General features: G+C 40.6%; 1 protein-coding gene across 2 annotated transcripts in view; it reads left to right on the top strand.

Annotated features, from left to right (window-relative positions):
• Positions 1-19647, top strand: part of PATJ (PATJ crumbs cell polarity complex component) — a 416500-nt gene that overhangs the window by 30174 nt on the left and 366679 nt on the right. For both annotated transcript variants that reach the window (XM_058430929.1, XM_032137686.2), the window contains exons 8-9: positions 13230-13448; positions 17131-17230. In XM_058430929.1, coding sequence (XP_058286912.1) covers positions 13230-13448; positions 17131-17230 — 319 coding nt within the window. The remainder of the gene's footprint in view (positions 1-13229; positions 13449-17130; positions 17231-19647) is intronic.

The following is a 19647-nucleotide window of genomic DNA, read 5'->3' as shown; positions in this document are numbered from 1 at the left end:
GGCTTCATGATTACATCAGAGGACAATTTTTTTTATTGAAGAGCATTGTTAATGAATATTGCATTTTGAACATCTGTGTTATTCTCCTCTAGTGTGTCTTTCGATGACCTTAATGATAAAATCAGAAGATACAGGGATTATAAACATTTGTCCCAATATTATACATGGTAATTTTCACTTGAATTAAAATTTATGGTCTTATAAGTTAAATGACTACGTTTCATTGTTTAGCAGTGTTTAAACTGAAAGTGGGCTATTAAAAAAATTAGCAACTATTTCTGCTTAATTTTATATTGAAGAAATGTTAATTACTACATTTAGTTTTTAGAAGTTAGTTTAGAAATTTGACCCTGAAGCCACTTAATAATAAGCCCATATTATATAGAATAGGCGTGATAGATCAGAAATAACTTTAGTTATTCCCATAATCAGAATGGTATGTAAAATTTCACTGATTATTGCCCAGTTACGTATAAATTTATCCCTTCTGATAGACATACATAAGTAAAAAGGAACTTGCCATGCAAATGCAGCTTCAAGGCAAGTTCCTTGGCTCTTCATTTCTGATCATGATTGCTTCACCTTATGCAGCTTGTGGACCCACTGATGTCCCTATCATTTCAGCTCCTAAGACTATTTATTTAGAATAGCGGTTGTCAAAGTTTGGTCTGTGGGCCTCTGGAGGGGTCTGAGAGCCTTGCAGGTGGTCTATGAAATCCAAACAGCTTTTACAACAATACCACAATGTTATTATCCCTTTCACCCTGTTAACATTTGTACTGATGATACAAAAGCAGCTGCAGGCTAAAACTGCAGGTGCCTTGGTGCAAAACAAGGCAGTGGCCACAAACTGTTATAGTAATCATTGCATTCTTTTCTGCCACGTGCTTTCAACAAAAAAGAAAAAAAATGCCATTTTACTTGAAGTTTTTTAAGATTCAGTAAAATGATTAATTTTAGTAAATTTTGACCATTTAGTGCATGTCTTTTGAATATTGTCAAAATAACAAGTACCACGTAGCATTCTTGCTGTGTACTGAAGTATGATGGTTGTCTTAAGGAAAGTCATTTGCAAGATGAATCTGCTACCTTTTTTTTTTTTTTTTTTTGAGACGGAGTCTCGCTGTATCGCCCAGGCTGGAGTGCAGTGGCATGATCTCGGCTCACTGCAAGCTCCACCTCCCGAGTTCACGCCATTTTCCTGCCTCAACCTCCCGAGTAGCTGGGATTACAGGCGCCCGCCACCTTGCCCAGCTAATTTTTTGTATTTTTAGTAGAGAGGGGCTTCACCGTGTTAGCCAGGATGGTCTCGATCTCCTGACCTCGTGATCCGCCCACCTCGGCCTCCCAAAGTGCTGGGACTACAGGCGTGAGCCACCGCGCCCAGCCGAATCTGCTACTTTTTATGTGGAACACACTTTTATTTTTATAAAAATAACTGCAGAAAAATTATGTTTATCCAGACTTGGGTATTTGGAAGATGTTTTCTTGAGAATGGATGATGTGAATCTGTTATTTCAAGGTAAACAACTGGCACTGTTTATTAGCAACAATAAAATTTGAGCTTAAGCAAAAATTAGAATTTTGGAAAATTTGTCTTTTACCATGAGCTTGACATTTCCCTAATATTTAAAAGCTTTTCTAAGGCTGGGCATGGTGGCTCATGCCTGTAATCCCAGCACTTTGGGAAGCCAAGGTGGGAGGATCTCTTGAGCCCAGGAGTTCGATACCAGCCTGTGCAATATGGCAAAACCCTGTCTCTACAAAAGACAGAAAAGTTCACTGGGCATGGTGCTACTTGGGAGGCTGAGGTGGGAGGAGGTGGAGGCTGCTTTGAGCTGAGATTATAGCACTGAACTCCATCCAGCCTGGGCGACAGAGTAAGACCCTGTCTCAAGAAAAAAAATAAAAAGAAAAGAAAAGAAAGGCATTTCTGATTAGATTGTTGATTGACATTAACCAATATGATTGTCTTGATATTATATGATGAAATATGTCAGTATTTGGAAGGTCTGCATAACTGTGAATCGATATTTTCCTTTCTTTTTTCTTTTTTTGAGCATAGTCTTGCTCTGTTGCCTAGGCTAAAGTGCAGTGGTGTGATCCTATCTCACTGCAGCCTCGACCTCCCAGGCTCAAGCAGTCCTCCTACCTCAGTCTCCCGAGTAGCTGGTACTACAGGCATGTACCACCATGCTAGGCTAATTTATTTTCATTTTTATTTTTTTGAGACAGGGTCTTACTCTGTCACCCAGGCTGGAGTGCAGTGGTGCGATCTTGGCTGACTGCAGCCTCTGCCTCTGGGGCTCAAGTGATCCCCCCACCTCAGCTTCTGGAGTAGCTGAGACTACAGACACAGGCCACCATGCTAATTCTTGTATTTTTTGTAGAGACAGGGTTTCACCATGTTGCCCAGGCTAATTTCAAATTTCTGAGCTCCAGTGATCCTCCCGCCTTGGCCTCCCAAAGTGCTGGAATTACAGGTGTGAGCCATTGCACCTGCCCAGACTTATTTTTATTGTTTGTAGAGACAGTCTCGCTTTGTTTCCCAGGCTGGTCTTGAACTCCTGGCCTGAAGCGACCTTCCTGCTTAGGCCTTCCAAAGTGCTGGGATTAAATAGGTGTGAGCCACCATACCCAGCCTCAATATTTTCTGAAGACCAATATGTGATATGAGAAAATAATATGTAGCTGTAAGATCCTTTAGAAAATCAAGATAGATCAGTGGATTTTAATAAAATAGCATCTGAAAGTTTGTTGATATGGTTCCAGATTCTACATTGTAACTGTATAAGAAACCACCACTTGCCAAGTTTTGGTGTGTTATCAAAGAATAGGCTGAAAGGACTATTATAATACCCCTCCCCTTTCCAATTATATATCTGATCGAGGCCAGATATTCTTCATATACTTCATCCGAAACAGTATATTGTAACATATTGAATGCAGAAGCAGGTGAGTCCAGCTGTTTTCTTTTAAGCCAGATATTAAAGAGATTTGTAAAAATATTAAACAGTACCACCCTTACTAATATATCTATATACAGAGAGAGAGAGATGGGGTCTTGCTCTGTTGCCCAGGCTGGAGTGCAGTGGTACAATCTTGGCTCACCACAACCTCTGCCTCCCAGGTTCAAGTGATTCTCCTACCTCAGGCTCCCGAGTAGCTGGGACTACAGGCATGTGCCACCATGCCTGGCTAATTTTTGCATTTTTAGTAGAGACGGGGTTTCACTATGTTGGCCAGGCTGGTCTCGAACTCCTGACCTTGTGATCCGCCTGCCTCAGCCTCCCAAAGTGCTAGGATTACAGGTGTGAGCCATCACGCCTGGCCAATATTTTTTGTTTTGGAAAACATAGCTCTTTAAAAAATATATACACATTAATATACATAAATATTGATAAAAATTAACATTAAATATTAAATATTTTTAAAATTCCTCAGCACCAACTTTTGCATGTGTATACATTTGTGAATTCATCTTTACCAGATTTCTCCAGAGAAACAGAACCAATAGGATATGTGTGTGATTATTTTTAAAAAGATATTATTTTAAAAAATTGGCTCATGCCATGGTGGGGGCCCGCAAGTCCAAAATTTGTAGGGAAGGCCAGGAGGCTGGAAACCCAGACAAGAGTTGATGCTGTAGTTTGTTTTTGAGATCTATAGGGCAGGCCAGCAGAATGTCTCAGGAAGCTCTGTTACATTCTTGAGGCAGAATTTCTTCTCTAGGAAATCTCAGTTTTTGCTTGTGAATTCTTCAACTGATTGGATGAGGCTCACCTACATCATTGCGGGTAATCTTCCTTTATTTAAAATTGACTGTTTGTATATGCTAATCACATTTACAAAATATCTTTGCAGCAACATCTAGATTAGTGTTTGACCAAAACAGTCAGCACCACAGCCCAGCTAAGGTGACACATGTAATTTAACTGTTGTACCATCCATTACCACAATCAAGATAATGAGCGTATTCATTACCCCCAGCCGATTCCTGTACTACTTTGTAATTCCTATCCCTCCATCCTTAATAACTTTTAAGAATGTAAAGGAGTTCTGTCTTTATCCATTTAGTGTTGCTATAAGGAAATATTTGAGGATGGGTAATTTAAAATAAAAGAGGTTTATTTGGCTGACAGTTCTGCTGGCTGGAAAATTGGGCATCTGGGGAAAGCCTCAGGCTGCTTCCATGGTGGAAGGTGAAGGAGAGCCAGTGTGTGCAGAGATCATGTGGGCAGCGAGGAAGTGGTGGGTGGGGGGCAACTCTCTTTTTAACAATCAGAGTGAGAAGTCACTGCACTAAGGAAACTCACTGCAGAGAACTCAGAGCAAGAACTCACTGCACCAAGCCATTCATGAGGGATTCACCCCCATGACCCAAACACCTCCCATCGGGCCCCATCTCTAACAATGGGGATGAGATTTCAACATGAGGTTTGGGGGGGACAAACATCCAAACTGTAGCAAGTTCTGAGACCAGAATGTTTGAGAATGTTCATTTTATAGACCTTTAAAACACATCTGTGGCTGGGTGCAGTGGCTCATGCCTGTAATCTCAACACAAGTGAGCCGGGTGGATCACTTGATGTCAGGAGTTCAAGACCAGCCTGGCCAACATGGTGAAACCCCGTCTCTACTAAAAATACAAAAAATTAGCAAGGTGTGGAGGTGCATGCCTGTAATCCCAGCTACTCAGGAGGCTGAGGCATGAGAATTGCTTGAACCTGGGAGGCAGAGGTTGCAGTGAGCCAAGATCACGCCACTGCACTCCAGCCTGGGTGACAGAGCAAGACTCTTTCTCAAAACAAACAAACAAAAACCGCACACATCTGTAGCACAACACAATATTCTTCAAGGATTCTTAAAAAAATTTTTTATAACCTGGAAATAATAAAATATTGCAGAAAATTTTGGGATACCTTTCTTTGTATTCCCTCCCTCCTCCTGCCTCTGCCTTAGCAATTTTAATAGGTTTGTTTGTTGGAGTGGCATTTTTTTTTTCCAAAATGCAAAGTGGAGTGGTTATTGTGAACAACAAAGAGTCAAGTAAATTTAAACAAAATCCAATAGGTTTCTTTACTGTAAGAATTTTCTGAGCTTTTAAAATACTAACATGCTTTATGAATTTTAACAAGAATAAGATGTGCAGAGTTTCCCAGATTAATCCCATTGAGGCATTGTTGGAAAAAGCCCAAGTCTTATTTTCGCCCTTTACTGGAAGGGATCATCACTATTTCAGATCATCAAAGAGGAGGTAGAGGGTATGCTTGTCATAGGGTCATAAGTGCTCAAAGAGAAGCAAGTACTTATGCCAGACATTGTTATCTGCTTAATGTACGTTATTCTCATGTAACCTTCAAAACACTCTTAGAAGTTTTATTCCCAAATTATAGATATGGAAACCATTAAGAAATTGCCCAAGGTTACAGCAGCTAGGTGAGCCACAAAGTCAGGATTGAGCCCATATCTGTTTGATGCTGAAGTCTGAGCTTTGTCGTTTGAATTTATCCACAGTTAATCCTAGTGTTTTCCTTTTCCTGATATACAACTGTGCACAATTGTTCACATCCATCAACAGGGAGTAGCCAGCTCTAGGAACAACCGAGCTATTGTCTCTTCTAGGGCATATGGTAAGTCCTAGACATAGCGGACAGAGCAGTATTCACTTCTCCTTTCCTCTCATGTCAGCTGATGACACATAAAATCTCTTCAGCCTTCTTGCTATAACCAACTTATCTGCTTCCTCAGCCTGGCCCCATTTGTTGCTTGTTACCAGTCAATGTTATGCTTGCTATAACTCATGAAATGACTTAAGCTGCAGCACCCTCAGGCCCTAGGCTATGGCACAAGATGTGGTATACACCCTCCCTATTGTCTACCTTTGGAGAAATTCTTCTCAGCACACCTACATCCAAATTAGCCTCTGAAAGGAAAGAGCATAGGATTATAGTGTGTGAGCTTTAGAATCAGACAGATGAAGGGTTGAATTCTGGATCCACCTCTCACCCTGGGCAGTTGACTTCTTGGCTTAATTCTATGTTTCTAAAATGGTCCCCAAGACCACCAGATTTGATGACTTGCTAGGAGGATTCATAGGACTCAGCATACAGTTATACCCACAGCTGTATTTATTACAGTGAAAGAATACAAAGCAAAATCAACATGGAAAAGGTGCATGAAGTGGAGACTGGAGGAAACCAGGCACAAGCTTCCACGAGTCCTCTCGCCATGGAGTCACATAGGACACACTTAAGTCTTCCAGTGGTGAATTATGACCACACATCTGAAATGTCTGCCATGGAAGCCCATCAGAGACTCTGCACAGGGTTGTTACTGGATGCTGGTCACATAGGCACACACTGTGTAGCATATACCGAAGTCCTAGACTTGCAGAAGAATGCAGGTGTTCAGGAGAGACTACACTTTAGGCACCTAGAGCCATTTTTACCAGGGAATGGTGAGAACCCTCACAGAATCTAAGCTCCCAGGTGTTAGCCAAGAGCTAAACTTGTGAGAAGGCCTTTCCAAGGAAAGTAGTCTTAGGCCTGCCGTTGACACTTTTTTTTATTTTTTGGCAGGAGATAATTTTGCTTGCCTTAAATAAAAGGCTGTGTGAAAATTCAATGTTAATCAATGTCACATGCTTAGCACAATGCCTCTTAGTTCCCAAAACGCTTATAACCCACTGAGAGAGAAATGTATTCTCATTTTGCTTAAGAAGGATCTGAGACTTAGGGAGGATAAACAACTGACCTTTGGCCATACACTTTGTCCAAAGTAGAGCTAAGATTTGAACTTGGGTGCATCTGACTCCAAAGCCCTTACTTGTCTTTCTGTTGTGTCCTGCTACTAATGATGAAAAAGAAATGAAGTAGAAAATAGCATTTATTTATTTTTAAAAATTGATTTATAGGAATCTTTTAAGAAACATTTGTTGAGATCTAGTTACAATGTCCAATCAGTTAATATAATTGGGCCAATTCCATGGATAGAGAAATTATAGGATATTAAAAGGGTAGCTAAAAGGCCTATCTCCCTGTAAGCCTCAGAGCCTCTCCAAAATTCACAGTGCTTGAAACACTCACCTTGAGAACATTCTATCAGTTGTGGCAAGAGTTAAACATTTTTTTGGGAGGTACTTTTTGTTTTGTTTTGTGTGACATTGATAACGGGCAGTGTAAAACCCTTGAAGTGCAGAAACCTCTTTCATGTGGTCTGGGGAAGTTCTAGGGCAGTCAGGTATACCGGGATACCTCGTTGTCTTCAGAACACAGCCTTTTTAAAGGTTGTCATAAATTATTGACATTTGGTATGAAGCAGTTATAATATGAGTCTACTGACTACCCAGTAACCTAATACTAGGAAGGAATGGAACCAAGCAAGGGCTTGAGGGTGGATGTGAACTTTGAGAGACTTTCAGTGTAGAGTAAGGAAGGCCCAGCTTGAGGTCACTAAGTGGTTGGTTAGTCCCAAGCAATTTTGCTTTGAGTGATTATATAAACAGATATTTTCTTTATCTTTAAAAATCAGTTAATGAGTGCTCTGGGAATTTGAGTAGGATAGGATAGTTTCTTTAATTCCTTTAGGTAAAGAGTGTATTTTATTTTGTAAAGTTACCCTTTTCTATCAATGGCATGTTGCCTTTTGATTGAAGACCAATAATAAAACTGGCCTGGAATCAAACATAGTTATGATTTCATTTTCTGAGTTGTGGAAGTATTTGGTGCCTTTTTTTTTCTTTTCTTTTCTTTTCTTTTTTTTTCTTTTAAATAGAGACAGAGTCTTGCTCTGTCACTTAGGCTAGAGTGCAGTGGTGCAATCCTAGCTCACTGCAGGCTCCAACTCCTGACTTCAAGCAGTCCTCACAAAGTGCTGGGATTACAGGCATGAGCCACGGTACCTGGATTCACTTTTTAGTTTTTGTTTTGTTTTTTTTGAGACGGAGTCTTGCTCTGTCCCCCAGGCTAGAGTGCAGTGGCGCGATCTCGGCTCACTGCAAGCTCCGCCTCCCGGGTTCACGCCATTCTCCTGCCTCAGCCTCCCCAGTAGCTGGGACTACAGGTGCCCGCCAACACGCCCGGCTAATTTTTTTGTATTTTTAGTAGAGACGGGGTTTCACCGTGTTAGCCAGGATGGTCTCGATCTCCTGACCTCGTGATCTGCCCGCCTCGGCCTCCCAAAGTGCTGGGATTACAGGCGTGAGCCACCGCGCCCGACCCACTTTTTAGTTTTTGAAGAAACAAATTTGATTTCTTCTTTTGTAGCTCAGGTCTGAATTCCTATAGGTTTAAAAAAATTTTTTTAAATTATTATCCACAACAGCATATCAGAGAAGTTAAAATGCAAAGTAATGTGAGTTTTTTTTAGCCCAAAGTTGCTACTTTTTTTTTTTTTTCTGAGACAGGGTCTTTTTTTTTTTTTTTTTTTTTTATTTTATTATACTTTAGGGTTTTAGGGTACATGTGCACAATGTGCAGGTTTGTTACATATGTATCCATGTGCCATGTTGATTTCCTGCACCCATTAACTCGTCATTTAGCATTAGGTGTATCTCCTAATGCTGTCCCTCCCCCCTCCCCCTACCCCACAACAGGCCCCGGAGTGTGATGTTCCCCTTCCTGTGTCCATGAGTTCTCATTGTTCAATTCCCACCAATGAGTGAGAACATGCGGTGTTTGGTTTTTTGTCCTTGCGATAGTTTACTGAGAATGATGTTTTCCAGTTTCATCCATGTCCCTACAAAGGACACGAACTCATCATTTTTTATGGTTGCATAGTATTCCATGGTGTATATGTGCCACATTTTCTTAATCCAGTCTATCGTTGTTGGACATTTGGGTTGGTTCCAACTCTTTGCTATTGTGAATAGTGCCGCAATAAACATACGTGTGCATGTGTCTTTATAGCAGCATGATTTATAGTCCTTTGGGTATATACCCAGTAATGGGATGGCTGGGTCAAATGGTATTTCTAGTTCGAGATCCCTGAGGAATCGCCACACTGACTTCCACAATGGTTGAACTAGTTTACAGTCCCACCAACAGCGTAAAAGTGTTCCTATTTCTCCACATCCTCTCCAGCACCTGTTGTTTCCTGATTTTTTAATGATGGCCATAAAACACATGAAGAAATGCTCATCATCACTGGCCATCAGAGAAATGCAAATCAAAACCACAGTGAGATACCATCTCACACCAGTTCGAATGGCCATCATCATTAAAAAATGAGACAGGGTCTTGATCTGTTGCTCAGGCTGGAGTGCAGTGGTATGATTTTGGCTCACTGCATCCTCCACCTCCCAGGTTCAAGTCTTGTGCCTCAGCCTCCCATGTAGCTGGGTTCATAGGCGCTCACCACCATGCCCAGCTAATTTTTGTGTTTTTAGTAGATATGGGGTTTCACCATGTTGGCCAGGCTGGTCTGGCAACAGAGTGAGACTCCGTCTCAAACAAAAACAAAAATGAAAACTCCTGACCTCAGGTGATCTGCCCACCTCGGCCTCCCAAAGTGCTGGGATTACAGGTGTACATTCACTGTAAGTATATGATACCCTATTGCTTCAGCTGTTTTAATTTTTCTGCCTTTCACACTATCTTTGCCATTATGCATAATTTTTTTTCTCTTTTGAAAGAATCTATGGATTAATAAAACTTTTATATGTGAATGTTTGATTAGCATGCTACGTACTTGAATCTTGGCATAGCTATTTATTGGTTTTCATTGATTGATGATTTCTTTTAAAGAACAAAAGGGACTTTATGCCTTTTAGTTTCCTCACACAGAAGACAGGTTATGGAAGGAGAATGTTGATCAGAAAATATCAATAAAATGCAGACTGGGACTGCTGGACTTAGACAAGGTAGCTGTCATTTTGGTGTCTTTCTATCAATCTAATGACTATTTTTGTACTTATGAATTCTTTAGAACACCTGCTTTTCTGTAGGAAGAAAATGTTTGACTTTCAGTGACAGATGCAAATTATCGACATCATATTAAATTAAGAGTTGAGGTAAAATAGGAGAAAAATAATGCCTAGGAAGTGACTAAAAATATACTTTATGATAAAATGCCCTTCTTTGGCCAAGCCAAGTATGAAAACACTTATTAGACATATATATTTTTAAATTTTTTGATCAGTGCATAATTCTGTTGAAGAATAGTTTGATTTACAGAGGCAACTTTACCCTTACTTTTCATCAGGACCACTGACTTTCTCTTAAGTAGTTGCTTATTTTGTTTCAAGTCTGTTGCATGGATGGAAACAGAATATCAGATTATCACTATTTAAGTAGAAATCCAGCAATTCTTCATTCCTTTTTTCATAACAATGTCCTCCTTGCATCTGTTTCTGTTTTCTAACTCTTTCCAGATGTTTCTGAATTAAATTGCATTTCTGCTGCACCACTTCTCTCCACTTCCAGTCCCTTCTAGTGGCTTCTGCAGCATTTACAACAAAGCACAGAGCTTTGTATGCATTATTTCAATCTAAAGCATTCCTTCATTTAGGTTCCTGTAAAATTGGAGAAAAGGAAGGATGGAGAATAGACTTTTCAGTCTAAGGGTTTTTAAAAAAACTTCTTTCTTCAGAATGTCATCTTTAGCTTGCAGTGGTGCCACCTGGAACTAGGAATTTGAAGCTCAGAACCGGATTAACCCAATAGTCATTGCTCTGTTCTCAAGCTTTCTCTCCATGTTGCAGGATATCTATTTTTCATCTTCATTTCATTCAAACTTTTTGAGAGTTATAGGCAGTTTCTTGGAGAATAGGAAAGCAGTAAATTTACTATCTACGAGCAGCCTTTGCATGTAGGAGATTGACTTGCTACAGTAATGTTACTCTGGAGATACTGAAATATAAGGCAAATAACTGAATGAGAATAGTCTTCAGTGAGCAACTTGGATTCAGCTTTGGTTCAACCTTTTTATCAGCTTTGTGACCTTGGTCAAGTCAGTCAAACTTTTTGTATCTCGATTTTTTCATTTGAAAGTTGTCCTTCTCTAAGTGAGATGGTACATGAAAGTGATTTTGAACCTGTAAGGTGCTCTGCATGTATAAGTTTAAATAAAGCCAGCTGTGTTAACATTGTGGTATCTTTAATACACTATAATAAAGTGAATTCAGAATTTTTGACTAAGCAAATTTAGGAAAAATTTTGTAAAAATTAGCTTTCAAAAATTTCTCAAAGAAAGGAAATGATGAACACTTTGAACAGATACTCATTTTGATAAATTATTATTTACCTTCTGTGTATGAAATATACATACATATAAAAGAACGTATATAATATCTGTACACATTTTAAATGATAATTAAAACAATAATTATTTGCAAGACCAACTTGGGCAACAGAGTGGGTCTCTATCTCAACAAAACAAAACAATAATTACTAGTGTATAATACATACCACCTAGCTTAAGAAATATAACATTATGTATCTTTTCTTTCAATTCATCCGGAATCTTGACTTGTTTATTTATTTATTTTATTTTTATGAGATTGAGTCTTGCTGTGTCGCCCAAGCTGGAGTGCAATGGCATGATCTTTGCTCACTGCAACCTCCGCCTCCCAGGTTCAAGTGATTTGCATGCCTCAGCCTCCCGAGTAGTTGAGATTACAGGCGTGCGCCATCACACCTGGCTAATTTTTGTATTTTTAGTAGAGACGGAGTTTCTCCATGTTGGCCAGGCTGGTCTTGAACTCCTGGCCTCAAGTGATTCACCCACCTTGGCCTCCCAAAGTGCTGGGATTACAGGTGTGAGCCACTGTGCTGGCATAATCATGACTATAAATACCTCCTATGTGCTAATGACCCGCAAGGTGTTGTTTGTTTTTTTGTTTGTTTTACCTCTCCCCAGCTCCCAAATTTAAATGCATAGTCTGGATTTCTCTACTGAACTTCAGATTTGTGTATCTGGCTGTATACCTGTTACCTCCACTTGAATGTCTAATAGGTATCTAAGACAACAGCTCTGAAACTGAACTCCTGATTTCCACCTCACCGATCTGTACCTCTGTAGTCTTCATCTCAGTTCATGGCAACTCTATCTTTCTAGTTGCTCAGGCTAAAAACTTGGAGTTTTGACTCCTTTTCCTCCCTCACAGCCCATATAGAAGCTATCTGCAGATCCTATTGACAGTTTATTAAAAATATATCTTGGCCGGGCGCAGTGGCTCATGCCTGTAATCCCAGCACTTTGAGAGGCCAAGGCGGGTGGATCAAAAGGTCAGGAGTTTGAGATCAGCCTGACGTGGTGAAACCCCGTCTCTACTAAAAATACAAAAATTAGCCGAGCGTGGTAGTGCCCACCTGTAATCCCAGCTACTCAGGAGGCTGAGGCAGGAGAATTGCTTGAACCTGGGAGGCGGAGGTTGCAGTGAGCCAAGATCGTGCCATTGCACTCCAGCCTGGGCGACAGAGCGAGATTCTGACTCAAAACAAAACAAAAAACTATCTATCTATCTATCTATCTGTCTATCTATCTATCTATCTATCTATCTAGAATCTCACTTCTGAACACACCAACTGTGAACCACACCCAAGCTATTGTGGATTATTGCTAAGGCCTCCCAACTCGTATCTTTGCTTCTATCGTTTCCTCTTCTGTAGTTTATTTTAAGTACAGAAGCTTGAATTATGTTGTTAAAGTCAGTCAGGTAATGTCACTCCTCTGTTTCAAAACTCTGCTCGATGACTTCTCTTCCCAATCATGCAAAGAAGATGCCCTATACTGTCTGACTCCATTAGCTCTCCCATCTCTTAGACTACTCTTGTTTTTCCTCATTTTCTTGTAGCCGCACTGGCATCTTTCTATTCCTCAAACATGTCACTGAGGATGTTGGTTTTGAAGTTCCCAGCTTTATGCTGGAGGCTTCTGTTCTGACCTTTCCTTCTTGAGGCCCTGGCCTTTCTGTCCTCTTCCTTGCACACATGGCCATTAACACCCAACTCTAGGCCATTAGGCATGAGCTTATACCCTCAAGCAAAGGCCTTTTTTAGAATACTGATTACTTTTCTCATTTTGAGCCATTCCTTTGTGTTCTACATGAAATTCCTTTACCCTCGCCCTTTCAGCCAGTTATTAACAGTATTCCATTTTATTCAACATTTTAGGTGGCTTCTTTGTCAGCCATTTTGCCAGAGCTGAAAGTCTGATGAATTGTGATTAACCAGTGAAGTTACAGCATTGATTTCTCAAAATAATTTTGTCTTTTTCTTGGATTGAAGGATGGAAGACTCCAGACAGGGGACCACATCTTGAAGATTGGTGGTACAAACGTGCAGGGAATGACCAGTGAGCAAGTTGCACAAGTTCTAAGGAACTGTGGGAATTCAGTCAGGATGCTCGTTGCTAGAGATCCAGCTGGTGACATTTCAGTCACCCCTCCTGCCCCTGCAGCCTTACCTGTTGCCCTGCCTACTGTAGCCAGCAAGGGCCCTGGTTCTGTGAGTATACATATCATTTTTTCATTTTAAACCAAAGCCTGGGTGTGACACACTGTAAGATAAGAAATTCTTTCAACTTTTTTTTTTTTTTTTTTTTTTTGAGACGGAGTCTTGCTCTGTCACCCAGGCTGGAGTGCAGTGGCGCGATCTCGGCTCACTGCTAGCTCCGCCTCCCGGGTTCACGCCATTCTCCTGCCTCAGCCTCTCCGAGTAGCTGGGACTACAGGCACCCGCCACCACGCCCGGCTAATTTTTTGTATTTTTAGTAGAGATGGGGTTTCACCGTGGTCTCGATCTCCTGACCTCGTGATCTGCCCGCCTCGGCCTCCCAAAGTGCTGGGATTACAAGCGTGAGCCACCGCGCCCGGCCCAAAATTCTTTCAACTTGAAGCACCACATTGGTGTGAGTTGCATGCTCACTAGTGAAACAGGAAAAAAAAAAACTCATTTGGAGACATTAGACATGTTGGTTTTCTGTTTCACTGTTTCTCAGGGTTAAGTCATTCAGCCTCCCTGAGCGTCAGTGACTTATTTATAAATTGAAGAATAATAATACTTGCCTTGTCTACTTCATTGGGCTGATGAGGAGACATCCAGGTGGTGGAAGGAAAACTGTACAAACACTGGCTGATGTGTGAGAATTATCACTGGTAGCCACAGACTGGTTAAAGGGAATGGATATCAATAATATTTATTATACTAATTGTTTTAATTATGTAATAATAATAATATTTATTATTTTTAATTATCAAGCACCTGGAATTGTTCAGGTCATCTGAAATCTTCACAGTAATTCTGCCAGATAGGCCTTATTATACATTTAATAGATGAGGAAAATAAAGTCAAACATCATGTTAAAGACCTTATAGGGAGTAAGTTGCAAAACTGGAATTTGAATTCACATCTTTCTGGTCCATTCCAAACTTACCACTATCTCAACACGGGCTTTTAATGAAGACATAATAAAGTAAAAGCAAAGAAATAGGTTTTTTGTTTTTTTGTTTTGTTTTTGAGATGGAGTTTCACTCTTGTTGCCCAGGCTGGAGTGCAGTGGCACTATCTCGGCTCACTGCGACCTCCGCCTCCCAGATTCAAGTGATTTTCCTGCGTCAGCCTCCCAAGTAGCTGGGATTACAGGCATGCACCACCACGCCTGGCTAATTTTGTATTTTTAGTAGAGATGGAGTTTCTCCATGTTGGTCAGGCTGGTCTTGAACTCCCGACCTCAGGTGATCCGCCCACCTCAGTCTCCCAAAGTGCTGGGATTACAGGCATGAGCCACCATGCCTGACCAGAAATAGGTTTTGAAGGGAGGGTCCAGGAGGAAGAGGAAAGAAAAGAGAAATGGGCCGGATGTCGTGGCTTACACCTCTAATCCCAGCACTTTGGGAGGCCAAGGTGGGTGGATCACCTGAGGTCAGGAGTTCAAGACCAGCCTGGCCAAGATGGCAAAACCCAATCTCTACTAAAAATACAAAAATTAGCCAGATGTGGCGCAGGCGCACACCTGTAGTCCCAGCTACTCGGGAGGCTGAGGCTGGAGAATCACATCAACCGAGGAGGCAGAGGTTGCGGTGAGCTGAGATTGCACCACTGCACTCCAGCCTGGGCAACAGGGCAAGACTCTGTTAAAAAAAAAAACACACACACACACAAAAACAAAACAAACAGACAAAAAAAAAAAAAAAAAAAAAAAAACCGAAACAAAAACAAAAGGAAAGAGAAATGATTATGGTGGAAAAGGGTGGAAGGCCACTCATTATCATCACCTGAGATGTCATTCTGTGTCTTCTGGGAAGTTGTTGCCTTTCTCTACTTGGAACTGTATGAGTGGAAGTTTTCTATTTGAAATATCAGAGCCTTTAAAAAGTTTCTCCAGCCGGGCTTGGTGGCTCATGCCTGTAATCCCAGCACTTTGGGAGGCTGAGGCGGGTGGATCACATGAGGCCAGGAGTTCGAGACCAGCCTGGCCAACATGGTGAAACCTGACTCTACTAAAAATACAAAGGTTAGCCAGGAGTAGTGGCACACGCTTATAATCCCAGCTACTCAGGAGGCTGAGGCAGGAAAATCACTTGAACCTGGGAGGTGGAGGTTGCAGTGAGCTGAGATCCTGCCACTGCACTCCAGCCTGGGTGACAGAGTGAGACTATGTCTCAAAAAAAAAAAAAGTTTCTCCAAATTGTGGTTACATTTTCTTTTTCGTCCATTACTCTAGTTCCCTGGAGCCTTCTACTTTGTAGTGAGAGACAAATGTGGATATGTGATAAGTGGAAACTTGATCCATTCAATTATTTACTTTCTCATGTTAATGTTTTGAATTAAAAGCAAAGTATTATGTATTTAGACATGTTACTCCTTTACAGAAATGTTTAAAAGACGAGTATTTAAAGTAAGTCTTAGGGCCAGATGCAGTAGCTCACACCTGTAGTCCCAGCTACTTGGGAGGCTGAAGGGGGAGGATGGCTTGAGGCCAGGAGTTTGAGGTTGCAATAAGCTGTGATTGCTCCATTGCTCTCCTGCCTGGGTGACAGAGCAAGATCCTGTCTCTGAAAAAAAACAAAACAAAACAAAACAAAAAAACAAGAAGAAGAAAATAAAATAAGTTTTAGGTCGATATTTTTATATTACTGAACAATAGTGTTACGTTTTGTTTCTAAATTTTTCTTTATGTTCATAGTTCTTTCAGATACAAATATAGCCTTTTTTCTAAGTGGTTATATTAGCTTTCTATTGTTGTATAACAAATTTACTGGTTTAAAACAATATCCTTTGTTAGTTCATAGTTAGTTCACAGTTCTGTAGGTCAGAATTCAGGGTGGGCTTGGCTGGGCTCTCTGCTTAGCTGCTGCTGCTTCTTTTTTTTTTTTTTTTTTTTTGAGTCAGAGTCTTGCTCTGTTGCCGAGGCCGGAGTGCAGTGGCATGATCTCGGCTCACTGCAACCTCTGCCTCCTGGGTTCAAGTGATTCTCCTGTATCAGCCTCCGGAGTAGCTGGGGTTACAGGCATGTGCCACCACGCCTGGCTAATATTTGTATTTTTAGTAGAGATGGGGTTTCACCATGCTGGCCAGGCTGGTCTCCAACTCCTGACCTCAGGTGATCCACCCACCTCAGCCTCCCAAAGTGCTGGGATTAGAGGTGTGAGCCACTGCACCTGGCCTCTGCTTAGCTTCTTACAAAGGCCAAAATCAAGGTGTGGGCCTGGCTGGGCTCTTTTCTGAATGCCCTGGGGACAGTCCATACCCAGTCTCATTCAGATTGTTGGCAGATTCTTGTTCCTTGCGACTGTAGGACTGAGGTCCCTTTTTATGCCAGAGACCTCTTTCGGCTCCTTAAGGTCCCCTCCATTCCTTGTCACGTGACTCCCTCCATCTTCAAACCGCAAGTTGAGTCCTTAATGATTCAGATCTTTTTCATTTCCCTTTCTGCTACCAGCAGGAGAAAACTCTGCCTTTAAAGGACTCCAGTGATGAGATTAGGCCCACTTGGATAATCTCCGTTTTGCCATGTAATATGGCATCAATATGGGAGTAGCACTAGGAATTGAAGGTCATGGGACCATCTTAAAATTCTGCCTACCATAGGTGCTAAGAAAATACTTGACAAACCTTGCGCAGATTGACTATGTACACACAGGTATGCCACTAAGCATACATAATTAAATTTGTTTTTTCCTTTTAGGACAGTTCTCTTTTTGAAACTTATAATGTTGAGCTTGTGAAAAAAGATGGGCAGAGTCTTGGAATTAGAATTGTTGGCTATGTTGGAACATCTCATACAGGTAAATGAATCATTTCTATTTTATATTTGGAAATTGTAAAGGATGTTAAGGTTTCTAGATAGTAAAATTAAATACTTGCAGATTTTAATTTAAATCTTGAACAATAAAACCATGAGTCTATACTAGCAAGCAGTCACTTCTCAGTGATTACAGAATCACATTTTTATCTCAATAGTTTTATAGCTGGCTTGATATCCATTAACAAAAGAATATAATTGGCCAGCTCAGTGTATAATATTTGAATTGTACCTTCTCTTGTTTGTAAAATAGCTATATTATGAATATTGTTAACATATTATGATAGATTAGATTTGTGATAAGTAAATCGATTACTGTATATATTTCATATTGTAAATGTTCCCAAAGTATGACTATTATGTTTTATCACTAAAAAAAAAGTTGAAACAAGCATTTTCATTAGAACTGTTTTCTTTTCATGTGAAAGGAATAAACTATGAGAATAAATACACAATTCAAGTATCCCTGACTAAAACTCTCTCAAATCCTATCTGCAAAGCTTTGGTAACTTTCACTATAAGATTTATTCCTTTATTACAAGAGAATTATTAGGGTAAGAAAAAATAAACCTTTCCACAAATATTTGCTAATAATATGAAAATTCAGAGTTATAAAATGTTCTAGTTTTTTTTAATAGCAAGATTACAGAGTTCATTTCCTTAAAAAAAAATTGTTATTTTGCATACTTACAGCAGGTGGAAGGATTAAGAGTGCTAATGTATTCAAAGTCCTGAATGAAATTCATGTCAGACCACCTTGTGCTATTTTAGCCTAATGAACTATCTTTTTTCAAACCTTTAGATTCTAAGTGCCACCTTTATTTAGGTTCAGAATTTAATGACATTCAAAAGAGCTCACTGTGGATTGTATAATAATGTTACAAAAAACCACATCAAGTAGTTTTTAATATGTTAAGTCTGGTTAGAGGAATCATTAGTCCCTAAACTTACGGTTTCATTCCTAAGTGAAAGTGAATGACTGGTAGAACATTGAGAAAATTTAATGTTTATATTACTGGATAAAGGAAAGTATCATTTTACTATTTTACTTCTTTTTTTCGTTTGTTTGTTTTTGTTTTTTTTTTTTTTTAGATGAGTCTCGCTCTGTCGCCCAGGCTGGAGTGCAGTGGCGCAATCTTGGCTCACTGCAACCTCTGCCTCCCAGGTTCAAGAGATTCTCCTACCCCAGCCTTTGGGTAGCTGGGAGTACAGGCATACACCACCACGCCCGGATAATTTTTGTATTTTTAGCAGAGACAGGGGTTCACTATGTTGGCCAGGGTGGCCTCAAACTCCTGACCTCAGGTGATCTGCCTGCCTCGGCCTCCCAAAGTGTTGGGATTACAGGCATGAGCCACTGTGCCTGGCCCATTTTACTTCTTTACCCTCAAAAGTTTTTTGGACTGGGTAATTAGGGGTGGCAGGGAGCACGTAAATCCAAACACAACTCAACGTGCTTTATAACAAGTAGTCTTTGAAAATCATTTTTGCTTTATTCTATTCATTGGACTTTTGAGCAGTTCTGGAGAGGGTAGAAAAATGAATAAGAAAAGTCTGTTCAGGGAGACAAACATATAAGAAACACTTAGTTCTTTTTAAAAAATTCTTATTATCATTTTTTTCTTTTCTGAGATGGAGTCTCGCTCTGTCGCCCAGAGCTGGAGTGCAGTGGCATGATCTTGGCTCACTGCAACCTCCGCCTCCTGGGTTCAAGTGACTCTTGTGCCACAGACTCCCCAGTAGCTGGGACTATGGGTGCGCACCACCACATCCGGTTCACATTCTGTAGATGTGAAATCCGCAGATATGCAGGGCCCACTGTACAAGCAAACTATCATGGTATGGCAGATGACATACTCCGTTTGTCAGAGGGAAATGGGGAATTGACAAAGAAGGCGGCATTTGAGCTATAAATGGAAAAGAAGGGTTTCAGTAGGTCAAAGTTTACCAAAAGAAAGAAACTAGAAAAGTAAAATCATGAAAATGCTAGATGTTTTGGGGAAATGTCAAGTGCATGCTGTGGACTGGGCTTGGTGGCTCATGCCTGTAATCCCAGCACTTTGGGAGGCTGAGAATGATGGCTCACTTGAGCCCAGGAGTTCAAGACCAGCTTGGGCAACATGGCGAAACCCTGTCTCTACAAAAAATAAAAAAAAAAATTGTAGCCCCAGCTCCTCGGGAGGCTGAGGTGGGATTGCTTGAGCTGGGGAAGCAGAGGCTGCAGTGAGCCGTGATTGTGCCACTGCACACCAACCTGCAACCTGGGCAACAGAGCCAGACCCTGTTTGAAAAAAAAAAAAAAAAGAGCCTGGTGTGTCCAGACTTTTATTTTCTTAGAAAGTTGTAGTGGAAATTGAAGTCAAAAAATAAATTTGGGCAGATTATGGAGGGCATTGAATG

This window comes from Hylobates moloch, unplaced genomic scaffold (assembly GCF_009828535.3).
Source record: "Hylobates moloch isolate HMO894 unplaced genomic scaffold, HMol_V3 SCAFFOLD_18, whole genome shotgun sequence".
In the NCBI taxonomy this organism is placed as follows: Eukaryota; Metazoa; Chordata; class Mammalia; order Primates; family Hylobatidae; genus Hylobates; species Hylobates moloch.
Note: the sequence above shows the minus strand (reverse complement) of the source record. Positions and strands in the feature narration are given on the sequence as shown.